The sequence below is a fragment of the Calonectris borealis genome, chromosome 1 (assembly GCF_964195595.1).
Source record: "Calonectris borealis chromosome 1, bCalBor7.hap1.2, whole genome shotgun sequence".
Classification (NCBI taxonomy): domain Eukaryota; kingdom Metazoa; phylum Chordata; class Aves; order Procellariiformes; family Procellariidae; genus Calonectris; species Calonectris borealis.
In genome coordinates this window covers 53,799,125-53,817,715 of record NC_134312.1, presented here as the reverse complement: position 1 = coordinate 53,817,715, position 18,591 = coordinate 53,799,125, and the positions used below count along the sequence as shown (strand labels likewise).

The 18,591-nt window shown below is 41.8% G+C and overlaps 1 protein-coding gene across 2 annotated transcripts in view; it reads right to left on the bottom strand.

Annotated features, from left to right (window-relative positions):
- The window catches only part of ANO4 (anoctamin 4), a 207,439-nt gene that overhangs the window by 54,424 nt on the left and 134,424 nt on the right, over positions 1-18,591 (bottom strand). For both annotated transcript variants that reach the window (XM_075152059.1, XM_075152068.1), the window contains 4 exons: positions 18,455-18,586; positions 3,828-3,934; positions 1,796-1,851; positions 1,139-1,260 (listed from right to left, as the gene is read on the bottom strand). In XM_075152059.1, the coding sequence (XP_075008160.1) occupies positions 1,139-1,260; positions 1,796-1,851; positions 3,828-3,934; positions 18,455-18,586 (417 nt within the window). The remainder of the gene's footprint in view (positions 1-1,138; positions 1,261-1,795; positions 1,852-3,827; positions 3,935-18,454; positions 18,587-18,591) is intronic.

The window sequence follows — 18,591 nt, the reverse complement described above, 5'->3', positions numbered from 1 at the left end:
TCAGTAAAATTTTTTTATTCTATTTCTCGGTGAACTTTTTCTCCATGGAAATGAACACCTCCTGTTTTATGAAATGGATAGGTTTTATATGGCCTTAATCAATAACACCATCTGTCTCCAGGGCCACCCTCTACAAATCTTTCTATCTGGAACCAATTTTGAGAATCAATAAAAGCAAAGGTTTCTATCAGTTACAGGACTTATAAAAGGGGAAATTAATACGCTGGACCAATTGCATGCTCTGTATCACCCTTCCCAATGGCCAATGTATCAGTATCTTCAGTGATCCCAATACATCTAAAGCCTTTATCAATAGGCCCTTGTAGCTTCATATTCCTCTCTTCAAGCAGAAAAAGCCCATTAATGCCCAATAATAGTTCTGCCGACATGATCAGTAAAGACTCTGGCTCTCTCTATATGCACAAAAAATATGTAACCCTCTATTAGTACATGCAAGCCTATTTGAAAACATTATTTAAGAGGGCTATAAGAATTTGGAGTCATGTCTCAGCTTTCTCAGTGTTTCTTCTTTGCAGGCTACTTCCAAGATGAATACAAATCCAGACTGTGGTGATGTGGCTGGGCTGAGTTTAAGGGAGGTGGTACAGGAGAGGCTTCCACCCATCTACTGCTAGTGCTGCTCAACACAGTAGCATGCTCAGTGACTGTGAGCTCTGCTCCATGCAATTTGTAAGCATCATTAAACTTCACCCAGGGCTCCATCTGTGATTGCTTTTTGGAAAAAAAAGATCTAGTTGATGAGAGCCTGTTTTTCACCAAAGCCATGCTCTGAGGAGGAAGAACAATTCCTCCAGTGGATAGATGTGCAACCAAGTCTACCTAGCCTTCACAGATTTCTCTCTTCCTTCTTTTCTCTCTCAAATATTCTGCAAACCCTTCATTAGAAGTTATGGTGTCAGGAAACTCTAGAATGAAACTTCACTTTCAGCTCCTCCTACAAGCTCCTCTATAGGTACTTCTTTGAAAGTAGTGGCACCATGAATGAAATGGATTCCCATGATCTCAGGATCAGTTTTTAAAAACAAATTAACCGAGCTTTTCATGGTTTTGTCAGAAGAGAGATAACCTATGCTCAAAGCACCTATAATGTGACATACTAAAAGCAGGAAAGTCTTACCTCACGAGGTCCAGTGGTTGGTATTTATACCACACTCCCCAGGAAGCCCAGCACTCATAGAGCAGGTGTCTGTGGTTTTCTGCCCCGTGGGTTCTTATTGAATTCTTACTTCTGTAACTTCCCTAAAATACAAATCTGGACATTAATGAACAACAGCAGCAAAAAAGAATATCTAAGAAATCTCTCTCGCTAGTGGTATGGATCACACAATTTATGCAAATTCCATACTTGTGCACCAAAAGCTAAATATGACATTAAAAGGACAATTTCCTCTGACTTCAGTAAGATTTGGGATTATTCTCCCTAAGAAATTTATGATAAATGGTGTTCAAGTCAAAGGCTATAAACTGGAGAATCTCAAAGAGAAAACCACAGCATGATGTTTTTCCCCTCTGAAAACATACTGATTTATCAAACCCAATTACTTTTTACAGAACAGATCCAGAACAACTCTCCTTACTCATCTCTTTTTGCAAGAAAAAAAAAATTTTTTTTTACAAGAAAAAAGCATTAGTAAATGGGAGGGATGTCAGAGGCAGACACAGAATGCAACAGAGAGTAATAACATTAATAAGATCGAGAATAAATGATTACACGATTAAGAATTCATTTTGTGGGAAATGTCTGTTCAAAAAGAAAAAAAAAAAAGAAAAATACCTCATGAAGAGGAAATGCAGCTTCATAGGAGCCATTACTGAGCAATCGATTCAGACCTAAGAATCAAAAGTATCCAATTATTTACCAATAGGACCAGAAAAACTGCTACGTAAAAAGCAAAAAATATTTTCATATTAAGCTGGCTAAATGAAGTTTGAAGTCCATTGACAGTAAAAGATACATGTAGAAAAATTAATATTTTATAGATTTTGATGAACTAAGATATAATACAAGCAAAGACTTGTTCAAATATTAATCATAATCTATCATTTATTATGCTGGAGGTTTAAAGATTCATTTGCCAAATCCATCTTTAGTGTAACTTCAGTGAAATCAGGGACCTCACACCAGGATTGACGTTTGACCCCATAAATTATGATCTAAGGAAGCTATTTAGATGAAAGGCTGTATTTCTTGGGAGCTGAAAACTTCAGGGAAGATTTTTACATTTTTTTAACTGCAGGCGAGTAAAGCAACTGAAACTCTTAATTTCCATATGATAAAAATGTTTTAAAGTATGTTCAGTTTATGTCTTATGAAAGCCACTGGACTAACAGATAGAAGAGGAACAAGACAGGCTGTAATAGTACAAGACCAGAAAATATACTTGAACCTGAACCAAAAGAATTGCTATTTGGCACAAAAAAGTAATCATATACCCCTTGTTCCTCAGGCCTTGTCAGGCCTTGTCCCTCTTCAGTGAGAACCTCGAGAGAAATAATGAATGATTGCTGAGATGTGGGCACTATTCACTTGGAAAGTCACCAAAATAGGACTGAACAACTACTAGGCAATGCAAAACTAAATACTGGCACTAACAACCTGAAGGCATTTGAACGCCATTGATCAAGAGGCAAAGAATCCTGTTTCCTTTCCTAATTCACTGGGGAATGATAGCAGCAAGAACACAGCAATGAGAAGTATTAATTTAACATAAATAGCACTTTCAGTGATTGCATTAGTACCTGCTTGGCAGAATATGCTTTCTTCTAAAGTCTCTGGCAGAAAAGCAAAACCTGTACAGCCGAGCCAGGCTTTGCTCTGCCCAGCGATCAATGCAAGGTTGTGTTCATCATAGGTACAAAACAAGTAGATATGTGAGGGAGCTTGGGATCTTGAGGCAGGCAGGGACTGCAAGTGTGTGCGCTAGATACAATGGCTGCATGCACCGCACAAATTCTTCCCTTTCTTCTCTCCCCTCTGCTCACTGTCATTGCTCAGAGCTATTGCTGCCCTCATCCCAGGAGCTGAGGAAGAAACAAATGAAGTTCTGGGATGTTTCCCTACCTCTTGAGGAAGGACGGGGTTTAAACAGCAGGGAAATGAAACAGGCTGCAGTTTTATGGGGATTGGCTCTCCGTTTGTGATGCCCCAGTCTCTATGTGGTACACAAGCAGTACGTGCTCTGTATCACAAGACAGAAGAGGGCCACTGTTTTGTATTTCGGCCCTCCTCTGTCTGCTCTCCTGGATCCGCATATGTGCCGCCTCACAGGTCCACTCCACCCACTATTTGAAAGTGATGCCATAATTATGCATTGCATCCTTTGTACTGAGGACGTCGTTGGTGAACTCCCTTTTGATTTACAGCAGCTGCAGAGATACAGAACCTTCCATCTCCCTTAGGGATGGACAGGTATCCAGGCAGAAGCCCTACAGGCTGAGACGTACAGCAGCACAAATCTTGCCATCCTTCCAAATACATTTTTATGAAGGAGTAAAAACTTTTCTGTATGAGTCTATCTGTTTCTCCAGGGTCCTTAATCTATACATATGTCTTGCTTAAGTCAGTCTCTTCCCTTGCAGAGGTGATAAATCCCATATGTGCCTGTGAAAGCAGCCTGATATTACTGGGAAATGATCAGGTCTTCCAGGCAAAGCCCCTACAACAGCAGTGGGTGAGATGTAAACAGCTCAAAATTGAGGTGATTAAAAAGGAAACAAAAGAGTCTGTTATGAGCCCAGGCAGACTTCTCCTCTTTTTTTGGTGGGACTTAGCACCCGCCTTTAAAAGCATATTGCTCAGCACTTACCAATTTTGTTTTTCCCTTCTTCGTATTTCACTCTTTGTAAGATATGGTGTACAATTCTACTTCTTGTAGCGTTATTGAAGAAAGTATCTTTGTTATGTATGATGAAGCTGTATAAAAATGCAACAAGGGCATCTCAGGAATATATAGTAGCATGTTTAAAGCAAATATTGAGTTCCATTACTTTCCACAGCACACTAAAAATATACAGTATGTGAGCAAGTGCAAGGAAGATTAAAGGACACCAGATTAAGTGAGATGATTCACTGGATGAGATGATGTCAGTAACAGTATTCATTCCCTAACAAAGAATTACATGGAGAAGTCTGGAGGAAGATCAAAGATATTTAAGCATTCACTTATTAAGCTTATTCTCTTATTTAAGCATCTCTTCTAGATAATTCACTGAAAACTAGAAAATACTTGCACAAAAATTTGCAAAAGCATAAGATTTATAAGTGCAGCTGTAGAAATACATATTTGATTTCTATTTCAGGCTTCTTTATTATGAAACAGAAAATGTTATATACTCCTATGTTGGGTTCTGGAAGCTAAAATAGAGTAGAAAATTAGCTTTTAGAAGCTACTTACAGAGTTATGTATGAATGCAGGTTCAATAGTTTAGACAGAATTGTGATGAGTCCAGGAAATTAAAAAAAAAAAAAAAGCCACAATACATATTAGAATCATAGAATCATAGAATTATTAAGGTTGGAAAAGACCTCTAAGATCATCGAGTCCAACCGTCAACCCAACACCACCATACCCACTACACCATGTCCCTAAGCGCCTCATCTACACGTCTTTTAAATACTTCCAGGGATGGTGACTCCACCACTTCCCTGGGCAGCCTGTTCCAAGGCCTGACCACTCTTACAGTAAAGAAATTTCTCCTGATGTCCAGCCTAAACCTCCCTTGGCACAACTTGAGGCCATTTCCTCTCGTCCTATCGCTAGTGACTTGGCAGAAGAGACCAACACCCACCTCACTACAACCTCCTTTCAGGTAGTTGTAGAGCGCGATGAGGTCTTCCCTCAGCCTCCTCTTCTCTAGACTAAACAACCCCAGTTCCCTCAGCCGCTCCTCGTAAAACTTCTTCTCCAGGCCCTTCACCAGCTTCGTTGCCCTTCTCTGGACACGCTCCAGCACCTCCATGTCCTTCTTGTAGTGATGGGCCCAAAACTGAACACAGTATTCGAGGTGCGGCCTCACCAGTGCCGAGTACAGGGGCACGATCACCTCCCTACTCCTGCTGGCCACACTATTTCTGATACAGGCCAGGATGCCATTGGCCTTCTTGGCCACCTGGGCACACTGCCGGCTCGTGTTCAGCCGGCTGTCAATGAGCACCCCCAGGTCCTTTTCCTCCGGGCAGCTTTCCAGCCACTCTTCCCCAAGCCTGTAGTGTTGCCTGGGGTTGTTGTGGCCGAAGTGCAGGACCCGGCACTTGGCCTTGTTGAACCTCATACAGTTGGCCTCGGCCCATCGATCCAGCCTGTCCAGGTCCCTCTGCACAGCCTTCCTACCCTCCAGCAGATCAACACTCCCGCCCAACTTGGTGTCGTCTGAAAACTTACTGAGGGAGCACTCGATCCCCTCACCCAAATCGTTGATAAAGATATTGAACAAGACCGGCCCCAGTACTGAGCCCTGGGGAACACCGCTCGTGACCGGCCACCAACTGGATTTAACTCCATTCACCACAACTCTCTGGGCTCGGCTGTCCAGCCAGTTTTTTACCCAGGGAAGAGTGTACCTGTCTAGGCCGTGAGCCGCCAGCTTCTCTAGGAGAATGCTGTGGGAGACAGTGTCAAAGGCTTTACTGAAGTCCAGGTAGACCACATCCACTGCCTTTCCCTCATCCACTAGGCGGGTCACCTGGTCATAGAAGGAGATCAGGTTGGTCAAGCAGGACCTGCCTTCCATGAACCCGTGCTGGCTGGGCCTGATCCCCTGGTTGTCCCGGACATGGCTCGTGAGCACCCTCAAAACCAACCGCTCCATGATCTTCCCCGGCAGCGAGGTCAGGCTGACCGGCCTGTAGTTCCCCGGATTCTCCTTCCGGCCCTTCTTGTAGATGGGCGTCACATTGGCGAGCCTCCAGTCGTCCGGGACTTCCCCAGTTAACCAGGACTGCTGGTAAATGATGGAGAGCGGCTCGGCAAGCTCCTCCGCCAGTTCCCTCAGTACCCTCGGGTGGATCCCATCCGGCCCCATAGACTTGTGAGCGTCCAGGTGGCGTAGCAGGTCATTAACTTCTTCCTCTTGGATTATGGGGGGTTTATCCTGCTCGCCATCCCTGTCTTCCACCTCAGGGGGCTGAGTACCCTGAGGATAACTGCTCTGACTATTAAAGACTGAGGCAAAGAAGGCATTGAGTACCTCAGCCTTATCCTCATCCTTGGTGACAACGTTCCGCCCGCATCCAATAGAGGATGGAGATTCTCCTTGGCTCTCCTTTTCTCATTAACAAACTTATAAAAGCATTTTTTGTTGTCTCTCATGACAGTGGCCAGGTTGCGTTCTAGCTGGGCTTTTGCCTTTCTAATTTCCACTCTGCACGACCTAACGAGATCCCTGTACTCTTCCTGAGTTGCCTGCCCCTTCTTCCAAAGGTGATAAACTCTCCTTTTTTTCCTGAGTCCCAGCCAGAGCTCCCCATTCAGCCAGGCCGGTCATCTTCCCCACCCTTTCTTCTTATGGCACATGGGGACAGCCCGCTCCTGCACCTTTAAGACTTCCTTCTTGAAGAACATCCAGCCTTCCTGGACCCCTTTGCCCTTCAGGACTGTCTCCCAAGGGACCCTCTCGACCAGTGTCCTGAGCAGGCCAAAGTGCACCCTCCGGAAGTCCATGGTAGCGGTTTTGCTGGCCCCCCTCCTTACTTCACCAAGTATCGAGAATTCTATCATTTCATGGTTGCTAAGCCCAAGCCGGCCTCCGACCACCACATCTGCCACCAGTCCTTCTCTGTTTGTGAACAGCAGGTCATGCGAGGCACCTCCCCTGGTAGGCTCGCTTACCAGCTGCGTCAGGAAGTTATCCTCCACACACTCCAGGAACCTCCTTGACTGTTTCCTCTCTGCCATGTGGTATTTCCTGTCCGGAAAGTTGAAGTCCCCCACGAGAACAAGGGCTAGCGACTGTGACACTTCTACGAGCCTCTGGTAGAATATTTCGTCTGCCTCCTCGTCCTGGCTAGGTGGTCTATAACAGACCCCCAGCAGGATATCTGCCTTGTTGGCCTTCCCCCTCATCCTTACCCACAAGCACTCGACCTCGTCATCACTACCATTGACCTCTAGACAGTCGAAGCACTCCCTGACATACAGGGCTACCCCACCGCCTCTCCTTCCTCGCCTGTCCCTTCTGAAGAGCTTATAGCCATCCATTGCAGCCCTCCAATCGTGGGACGCATCCCACCATGTTTCCGTGATGGCGACTAAGTCATAGCTACCCTGCTGCACAATGGCTTCCATCTCCTCCTGTTTGCCGCCCATGCTGCATGCATTGGTGTAGATGCACTTGAGCTGGGCTGCCGATTTCTCCCCCGGCTACCAAACAGCATATACAATTGGTGTGCACTGGCCACTGCCTTTTCTGTATAGGCAAGATTTTGGGCCCCTATTCCGTTTCAAGCTGCTGATACTCACGAAGTAAATAAGACTGTGCTTATTTTTGAGACAGTTACACCTGTACCAAATTTAGTTGAAAGTAATCAGTATGTAAAATAATAAGTATTAGAAGAACTTCGACAAAAAGGAAATACTATCATCACGTAAGTCTTAATGCTTAAGGAAATTAGATAAAAACCCAATCTAAACTCTGAAGCAGATAGAACAGCATTATTTCCGGCTGAAGCTGGAGCTCTGTATTAGGCCATTTTAGTAGCAGCAGAAACAAATTAAAAGACAGTAGTAAAACAGAAGTGAAAAGTTAGTGTTTCTCCCACTTTGTTTCATTTTCTTTTAATGTCTGACTACTCTCCAAGATCTCACCTACCAGACAGCACTGAATGTTAAAGATATGTGAAGATAACGTATGTGAAGATGTGAAGATAACTTATGAAATCAAAACAGCACAGTAATTTTCATTCTGACTTAGTTATGAGTTCTTGTACGATTTAATTGAGAATTGAATCACCTTATCTGGGAAACTAGCAACATTAATCCAGGTAACACCAATAATGTTAATCTATTTTCCTTGTGATATAAGGTTATTTTGCACATCTGTTATCATGACAATGTCATACTGCAACTACAGGTAGTTATTTCAACAACTTTTTTGGACAAATAGGTTAATAGTTTTTCTGCATTTAATCCCTTCTATTTTCATGAGTCATGAATGAAAAAAAGGCAAAAAGCAAACATTATGCAATCTTAAAAAGAAATAAGAACTACTTGTTTAAACAAACACTTTAGTCATTTGCATTCATTTGTAAACTTAGCAATTGTGTTGTTGTAGCTTTTGATCTCATGTGGCCAAGAAGGAACAACCAGATGTGTCTGTGAAGCAGATGTCAACACCTCAGTATAATAAACTGCCATGACGAACTCTGCTTATTCCAGATCTAGCTGAAGCAGTCCTAAACATGTGTGACTATGAGAGCTGCAGAGGTTCTGCCCTGCCCATCCTTGTGCCAGTAAAAGGCATCTGAGGGCAGGAAGGGCAGAGGAGAGGGAGAACTCACCATGACTAGAATAGGCCAAGAACATGTCCTTCAGTGTTTTCCAACATTACTCATGGAGACATGGATGCAGAAGAGATGCTAGGGTTCACCAAAGGTCAAAAAGGAGTGCCAAAATGACTCCTCTGGATGACCTGTACTATCCCTAAAATATCATTGTTTTGGGATGGAATTCCATGTGGTAAAGGTTAAAAATAATCCTCACCTATTTTTGAATACAAAAATCACAGGATTTTTTTCTTTTGTTTAACTCAAATACTCAGATCATTTCTGTGAAATTGTCTGTAGAGTAGCCCCAGAAAGAGCAGTATCACCATAACCAAGGGGGTAGGGAGCTCTGGCACAGGAAACAAAAATAGGCAGACACAAGTGGGAGGCATTGAAAGGTTGAGAATATCTCAAGTAGTTGTAACGATGTGTTACAACATCCCAGTTAGAGGTTGATGTAAATTAGGACAATGCCAGGGAAGTTTCAATTTATCTCCAAAATCAGGAGTTGCTCGTCAGGTGAGAATCCTGCAGTTCAGTGCAGGACTTATCCCTCTCTACCACCACCCTTCTCTCCCACACTTTATGGGCAGGTCTTCCTCCAAACTTTTTGTGCTCCAGGTTGTCTTCTTTCTGAGTGTGGGTGGTAAACCCATATTCACAGAATAGCCATCAAGGCTATTTCATGGTCTGCAGCATCCAATGAAGAAATTTAGAGGAGAAAGACTTTCTCAGTCTATGGAGAAGCTCACCCTTCAAATTTCAGTTCACAGGGGCCAGAGCTGAAGACATTTCCAAACTAGGTGTAGACCAACATTCATCAGACATTACTGAGCTATAAACTGCACAAGGCAGAGGCTTTCTGCAGAGCTTTTTAACCCTTGTTGCTTTCAGATGGAACAGTTTCCTCAGCTGTTCCGTTTCTGCTGACCTTGTTAGAATTTCAATATGCACAAGGGCTTGAATATTCATAAGAGCAATACAGCTTGTTTTCAGGCTCAGTAAGGGTTCAGGCTTTATTTAGGAGACAGTTCAGTTGAAGGTTTTGATGACTTTGTCACCTCATTTGTAAGATAAAAAAAAAGTAAGAATTAATACACGATTATTTTTATTACCTGTGAAGTTAATGTATAGGTAGATAATAAAGCTAGTGATTAGTTCCACAACACTTATAACCATTAGCCTGGCCCTGTCAGTCTTATTTCTGTGAGCTGCCCTTACTCAAAAAGAAAATCTCAATGAAGATAATGACAGCACTTCTGGCAGGAAAGGTTCCAGAGTTGATCCTTAATTAAAGTCCCTTTTAAAAATGTCATTGTGGAAATATTGCTCTTATATTCATACTGTAAGCGACATGAAGAGTCAGTGAAGGTTAATTGCTTTGAAATTATATTTGTAGCTTTCTTAATTAGACTCTGAACTGGAGATTTCAAACTATCTTTCCATGGATAACAAAGCACAGCAAAACTAACTGTTGTCTAAAGAAGGCCCTCAAATTAATGCGAATTCAACTATGAACAAACTGCCAATGAATTCCTGTTCATACATTCTCTTTGGTAATTTTGCAGGTTGTACAAACCCTTTAGGGGTAAATTTAGCTCTTGAATCTTTGTCTAACATCCATTTGAAAAAAAATGGTTTTACTTTTCAATTTATTTTGGAGAAGCAAAAGGCAGGGAAAGGCTATTTTCTGCTCTACTGGTAAGATATACAATCTTAACCAGACCTATGGTCTGGTTACAAAGCTACAAAGTGAGGACTTGTGCATACACGTATCCAATGTGCATCTTTGCTCCACAGGATCCCCAGACACATAAACATTCGATGTCTGACACTCACCGTACAAAAAGGTATGTATGTTCCAAGCAAATATCTGTTGCTGGAAGCAGTACAAACTAAAAGCAGAGATGTTGTCTGAAGTAGTAATCACTATATGAGAAGTGTATTCTTTAGTGCAGGAAAAATGCCCAACCCTCTGCACTCCCAGGTAAGCCACTGGCAGTAGCTAGCTGTTGTTGGCTGAGGCAATAGCAAATGAGGTTTTTACCTCATTTAACATCAGAGAAAGAAAATCATCAGCTGTAGTAGCAACAAGATGAGCCTGCAGTATTCCAGTGAGAATATTACCACACATCCCCACAGTTTATTTGTTTGAAAATGGGTATATTAGTATCACTTTCTATTTATTTTCATTTTGCCTGACTTTTAAGGCTGCAGCTGACTTTTTTGTTTATCTAAAAGAAAACATTTATTCATGGTTATTCTGGATTTTTCACATCATATGTGTAAAACAAGATCACTTTGGGATGAAGAATGTATTAGTGGCTTTGTCTGTTTCAGATTTGGCACATCACAGCCTCAAAACTGCTAAAGTAAAATAGAGTTGTGAAAGTGCTGAATCTCTCCCCTACCTTCCTCTGCCCTTCTCCCCAAATCACCCTGCCACCTAAATCACTTCTTAATTTAAATTGGTTTACTCAGGAACATTCATCTGCGATAGAATGAGCTCTATGTATTTTTCAGGGATGCCCTGTCTCATTCAGTTTGCCAGGCAATTAAAACTTCCAAAATAAGAGAGAATTTAAAAAACCCATCACAGGAGGACTTTTCCAAGTTTGGTTGCACAAAGATTTGTTTAAGAGCAGGAATCTTACAGAACTGTGATTCCCTGCTTATAAAAAGCCATTTACAAATGTATAGTTATTATACGGTAGGATTAATATAAACACAGGAATGCCCATCCTGGTTCAAAATAAGTAAGTGTCCATGCAGCCCTGTGCCTTGTCTCCAGTGGTAGCAACTCCCTGACCCATCCATGACCTTGGGGTGAAGCAGCTCAGGGGGACATGGGCACAGATCATCTGGGTGGGGATGGAATTTATTAGGGCCAATCTGAGCATCAGAGAAAGCTTAAAATGTAACTCCACCCCCAGACACACATATCTTGGAAATCTGACACAGATACAGGATAAGATCCTCATGTACCACAAGGGGACACAGTACAAATGAGAGTAACTCCATTAACCTCTGGTATACAGGCCCATTTTTGGTTAATTAATCCAGATATTGTCCTAGTCCTCCTAACTGTGTAAATTTTTAATCTAATTTTCACTGAAGTAATAAATATTTATTTTTAAGTGGTTTATTCAATTATATATTAGATTAATATTTAACCAGAGAGTTTAGCACATTTGGAATGAAAAAAAGGGGAAAATAGTTCCTGATATAAAGTTTGAAATCTCTAAACAGCAATTAAAAGCATTTTCCTAGTTAGTATCTAAGAAATTGCAGCTAATTACTACTGTTACTATTCCCAGCTGACTAGCAGCTCACTACATAAAATAACTAAGATGTAGTAGAAAAATAACTAATTATCATCATGTCTAATGGAAAATATTTTTCCCATATTCGAACTGTGCATTCTTGTAACTGATAATTTTCAGAAGAAATGCTTTGACATAAACAAAGCCCTTCCCAAGCTGTGGCTGCAGAAGAGAAATACTACTCAGAAGTGTATCTTGAAAATTGTAATTTTGTATTCCACACACTTCCAAAAAAATGCTTGCCTCAGCCAGGCAGAACTTCCTTCCTCCAAAAAGAGATTTCCTATTACTTAGGAATTAAGATGAATTTAGGTCTTTTGTAATGACAATTTTGTGATATACCCTATAAGGTATGCCATAATCCCTTTAAAAGAAAACCTGAAGCCATACTGCAAAAGTTATAGGCACGTCTTACAAATGTGATTCTTGCAGTTTTCTTCTTTGCCTGTTTTGGAGGGAGGGCGGATGGTTAGCTGTGTCTCTTAACACAAATCTAGGTTTTTTCTGAAAGCTAGCCTTTCTCCACATCTGGCCTTTTTTATTTAAAAAATATTAACTCCTATTGAAAAAAGATCTGATCAGGCCTTGCTGGTTTTGGTCGTAACTATTTTCCTTCCCAGACTCTGCATTGTAAGTACTGTCAGTCATCTGTCATTCCATGCTTCTAAAAGCAGCTACCACAAATGAAGACTGTACTCACACCGTGTTTCAAACATCATCTGTATCACACTAGAGACCCTGATGTGGAAAACGTGGCTAGATCAAAAAAGATAAACTGCCTGTTCTTTGCTGAGTGAAAAATGTCTGAAGCTATGAAGAAAGGAAGAAATAAGGAATTCTAAACCCAAATTGCAATATTGCAATATCTGGACAAACATCAAACATGGACAAGCTTATATAAATATTTAAGGAATAATATTTTAGCAAATTAAAAGCACATAAAACTAGGAGAGAAGGAAGAATTCTGCATCCTCCAGCTATGGTATGTGGCCAAACCTACAGTGAAGCCATGGAGATCTTATCTGAAAACTCAGTATATAGAGATTTATACTTCCAAGATGGTTGCATTTGTGAATGATTTTACTACATGGCCATTAAGCGACTGTTCAGCATGTCTTGGATAAACATCGATTTATGACAACACAGAAATCCTAGATATTTTCAACTGGCAAAAGTACATATCTTGCTCTCCAGAAATACTTGTACAATAGCCAGAAAAATCCTCGTTAGTGTAATTAAAAGACTGATTATATGGTTTAGGCTCCTGTGGCTATTTCTTAAAGAACAGTTTAATGTAATTCCCACTCATCTCTTTTTCTCACTTAGGATTCCAGATTTGCAAGAAAATTTTATCTTTTTTACTATAAGCTCGAAACTCAAAATCGGTACATAAGATCTGATAAAAAGGAAAAGCAGACACTAGTGACGTTTTTCAGCTACCACCTTAACACAGTGCAAAAGGTCTGAAAGCCTTGCGTTTATTCCCCATTCTCTGAGGACTTCAAGAACTCAACATGCTACTAACGTTTTTCTTCTTCAAAAAATGGCCCTATGTTGGATGAAAAGTCTCTGGTTAACCAGCAGAGCATCGATGCAGTACTGGGATCCTCCCTGTCCTGCGCATGTTCTGTCTGAATCGGTTTTGGCACAAGTGTGATGGAAAGGGATGCAGGGTCACATGTAAAAGCCCAAGAGTAGGGAAGAGACTGTCACTGTTATTCTAGCCTACACGATGATGTACTTGCTGAAGACAATGTGAACTCTACAAGAAACTGCCCATGACAATTATGTAGACTCCACTATAATTGCATTGTAATGGCAGTATGGTACAGTAAGAGCACTCTAGCAAAACCTTAACTGCGCCAAATATGAAAATGCATGGACTTTTCTTACCCCTGACAAACTGCAAGCTAAATTATCATGACATTACTGTAGATGGCAATTCTTCATTTCTGCAGCTCAAGAATTTCAGTAACTATTTATCTTCCCATTCCTAAAACTGTATTGTGGGGCTCTGGGTTAGAAATATAAATAAAAGCCTTGACAGGTTTTAAAAAAAAAATTTATATTCAATTAGTAACTTTTTTACTTCTTAAAAAGCAAGTAAAAACTTATGTAATGCAACAGTGACAACTGAAAACTGAAGCTTTAATCTAATATGGAGGCAGGATTTTATCAACTTTAGAGCGTTTCTGTTACTGTTCTGAGTAGGTGACAATTATCAGTGCTGCCCTTGTGAAGGTTACTACGCTTAGCAGTGGGTAGAGGTGAAAGAGAAATAATTTTCTTAGTGATCAAACCCTCATCTGGCACAACTGACTCAGACAAATGAAGGTGCCAGTCACACTAATTGCTACATCAGTTAATACGTGTTGGGATAACCACAAATTAAAAAATCCCTTTCTACTCATACTTTCCCCATGTTTGGGAATAGGTGGGCATTTTTACCACTGGCTTGTTATATACAGTTCTTCCAACAGAATGTTTATGTATATCTTGGAAGAAGCAGCAATTTGCACGAAGTAAGCAGCAATTTTTACGAAGTAAGCGAACCCCAACATAATACACTTCTTGACTGTTAATTGATACTAATAAAATCATTCTTTTTAACTCTACATTTCCAATTATTTTGTACCCACACTCCACAATCAAAGATTAAAAGCACATACTAAAGATGTTCCTGAAATGCTCTGCTTACCAACAAACCCTGAAATTCTTGGAACAATTAAAATGCCTGCATGCAACTCACTAGATGAATATTGAACAAGTCAGTATATTTCAAAATTTTAGTGAAGCAGAATAAGACAGACACAGCCAAGAGGCTGGGGCATGACAGGAACACAAGCATCCTGTCAGAGCCAGCACCTTTTGGGAGAAGGAGGGCAGCTCAGCCAGCACGTTACCAGTCCCCACACAAAAGGAATGGAAGACTACACAGAAAGCAAAACAGAAAATGTCAGGCCTGCTAGGGAGTAGAGCTGCGAAGTCTGCAATGACGTAAAAGAAGTGCCAAACAACAGCAGGAATGTTAATGAAACCAACACAGTATTTAATAAACACCCCCTGCCAGTTTACCAACACAAACATGAGCAAGGCAGAAAAATGAAAAAAATATTGGGGTTCATATATGCCAACTCTCCTTCCAGACACAAAAAAAACTTTCTTATGTGCTGTAGTTTTAAGGGAAGTTAATACTTAATATTACTATTAATAAAAATATCAACCCAGACATCCCAATGTCTTCATTTTTATTATCACTGGTCTATTCTTGAACTAATTTACACTTCGTCTTGCAGGGCACAATAAATGACCATCTTTTTGCTCAAGTATCGAAAGATGCTGTAGTCTCAACCTGATCTCTATTTAGGGCACAGACATTTAGTGAAAATAACCCTGGCTGGTGACTGGTGCTAGGAGCAGACTTCTACTGAAATTTCCCTGGAGATTTGCACTTGTTTTTGTTTTTCTGTTGTGTTTGGAAAGACACTACTTATAGAATCATAGAAACATAGAATCATTTTGATTGGAAAAGACCCTTAAGATCATTGAGTCCAACTGTAAAGCTAACACTGCCAAGTCCACCCCTAAACCGTGTCGCCAAGCGCCATGTCTACCCGTCTTCTAAATACCTCCAGGGATGGTGAGTCAACCACTTCCCTGGGCAGCCTGTTCCAGGGCCTGACCACTCTTACAGTAAAGAAATTTTTCCGAATATTCAATCTAAACCTGCCCTGGCGCAACTGGAGGCCATTTCCTCTTGTCCTATCACTTGCTACTTGGGAAAAGAGACCGACACCCACCTTGCTACAACCTCCTTTCAGGTAGTTGTAGAGTACGATAAGGTCTCCCCTCAGCCTCCTCTTCTCCAGGCTAAACAGTCCCAGTTCCCTCAGCTGCTCTTCATAAAACTTCTTCTCTAGACCCTTCACCAGGTTTGTTGCTGTTCTCTGGATGCGCCCCAGCACCTCAGTGTCTTTCTTGTAGTGAGGGCCCCAAAACAGAGCACCGTAGTCGAGGTGCGGCCTCACTAGTGCTGAGTACAGGGGCACGATCACCTCCGTGCTCCTGCTGGCCACACTATGTCTGATACAAGCCCGGATGCTATTGCCCTTCTTGGCTACCTGGGCACACTGCCAGCTCATATTAAGCGCCTGTCAACCAGCACCCCCAGGTCCTTTTCCTCTGGGCAGCTTTCCAGCCACTCTTCCCCAAGCCTGTAGCGTTGCATGGAGTTGTTGTGGCCGAAGTGCAGGACCCGGCACTTGGCCTTGTTGAACCTCATACAGTTGGCCTCGGCCCATCGATCCAGCCTGTCCAGATCCCTCTTCAGAGCCTTCCTACCCTCGAGCAGATCAACACTCCCGCCCAATTGGTGTCATCTGCAAACTTACTGAGGGTGCACTCGACCCCATCGTCCAGATCACTGATAAAGATATTAAACAGAACTGGCCCCGATAGTGAGCCCTGGGGAACACCACTTGAGACCGGCCGCCAACTGGATTTAACTCCATTCACCACAACTCTTTGGGCCCGGCCATCCAGCCAGTTTTCTACCCAGCGAAGAGCACACCTGTCCAAGCCATGGGCTGCCAGTTTCTCCAGAAGAATGCTGTCAGGAACGGTGTCAAAGGTTTTACTAAAGTCCAGGTAAACAACATGCACAGCCTTTCCCTCATGCACTAAGCAGGTCACCTTGTTGTAGAAGGAGATCAGGTTAGTCAAGCAAGACCTGCCTTTCATAAACCCATGCTGACTGGGCCTGACTTGTCCAGTACGTGCTGTGTGATGGCACTCAAGATTATCTGCTCCATAACCTTTCCCAGCAACGAGGTCAGACTGACAAGCCTGCAGTTCCCTGGATCCTCCTTCCGGCCATTCTTGTAGATGGGCATCACATTTGCTAACCTCTAGTCAACTGGGACCTCCCCAGTTAGCCAGGACTGCTGAAAAATGATTGAAAGTGGCTTGGTGAGCACTTCCGCCAGCTCCCTCAGTACCCTTGGGTGGATCTTGTCTGGCCCCATAGACTTGTGTGTGTCTAAGTGGTGTAGCCGGTTGCTAAGCATTTCCCCCTGGATTATGGGGCTTCATTCTGCTCCCCACAATGGCAGAGGGCATTATGGCAAAGGAGGTCTGTTTTATTCATTCCTGTTGCAGCTAATAAATCCGATCCCTGAAAAATTGTTCACTCAAAGTGAGGCATTTAAGAGCATTACATCAATTTGGCTTCTCCCTAAATAAAATAACATATTTCAGATTTTTAGACTTTGAGCTGCCTGTAATTCATTCTGTATCTTCTGTTAGTACCCTGGTCAGTGCTGCCTATTCTTTGTGATTTTGTTCTCAGTTAGTCCATGATTGTTTCCCATGTAATAAACACTGTAACTACCCATAATTCACCCTCTTCCTCCAAAATTTGACAGCCCTGAAATTCAACATGGGATCTGAAAGTCACGTGGGGCTTTTTCTGTTTCGCATTTTGCAAGTGAATAAAGGCTTCTGGTAGTCAAATGATTTCTCTAGTGACATTGGTGCAACACTGGTGCCATTGGTATGCTTGGACAAGTGACATAGGTCTTAACACTGGCATTTTGCAAGCAGTTTTGCTTCCATAAAAGTAAAAGACAGAGAAATACAAACAAAATTACATTCTCTGCTGTCCTGGTTTCAGCTGGGATAGAGTTAAATTTCTTCCTACTGCTGTGTTTTGAATTCAATATGAGAAGAATGTTGATAACACACAGATGTTTTCAGTTGTTGCTAAGTACCCTGCTAGTCAAGGTCATTCAGCTTAAAAAATAAAACAAGTGTTGGGAGGGAGCACAGCCAGGACAGCTAGCCCAGCTGGCCAAGGGGGTATTCCATACCATGTGACATCATGCTCAGTATATGAACGGTAGGCGTGTTCCAGGAAGTAGCAATCGCTACTTGGTTATCAGTCAGCGCGGGTGGTGAGCAATTGCATTGTGCATCACTCATTTTGTATATTTTATCATTATCATTATTTTTTTTCCCCGTTTCTGTTCTATTAAACTGTCTTTATCTCAACCCATGAGTTTTTCTCACTCTTACCCTTCTGATTCTCTCCCAGTCCCACTGCGGGGGGCGGGGAATGAGAGAGCGGCTGCGTGATATTTGGCTGCCTGTCAGGTTAAACCACGACATCTGCTTTTTTTAGAGTTCTGTTTGTTCTACAGTTGTAACTAGGAATGAAATGCAGTATCAGTTTATTTCAACCATCAGTGTTAGAAGGACTAATTTTGATTATACTAAAAACACAGGAACGCTGAAAAAGAAGTTTTAATCACACCTTTAAGTGACAAAGAACAACTGCAATTCTGACCCGAGAGAGAATTAGACATCTGACTACTTTAGGGATATAATTGAAATTCCAGTGAATTAAAAGGAACTTTTCTATTGATTTCCTTTAGCTTTAAGCTGGACCTTTAATTATTAGAAATTTAGACAGACTTTATGCTCTCTCAGGACTCTCTATCTCTCCCTTTTTGTGACAAAGAACTTATTTGAAGGCACTAGTCTTTAAGACATGAACTAAGAAATTTATTTTTTCCAGGGTGAATCCAAAAGGAAAAGTTTTCATCTTGTAATTAAGATATAATAAAATACTCACTGATGGATCCTTTGTTGGCTGAATGGAGCAGTATAGCAGTCATTCTCCTCCAGATCTGGCAGCGTCTCCTTGTCCAGTTTCATTGGCTTTCTAGGTAACCATCCCCGAAACCTGCTTATTTGTTTCTCGATCCTGCA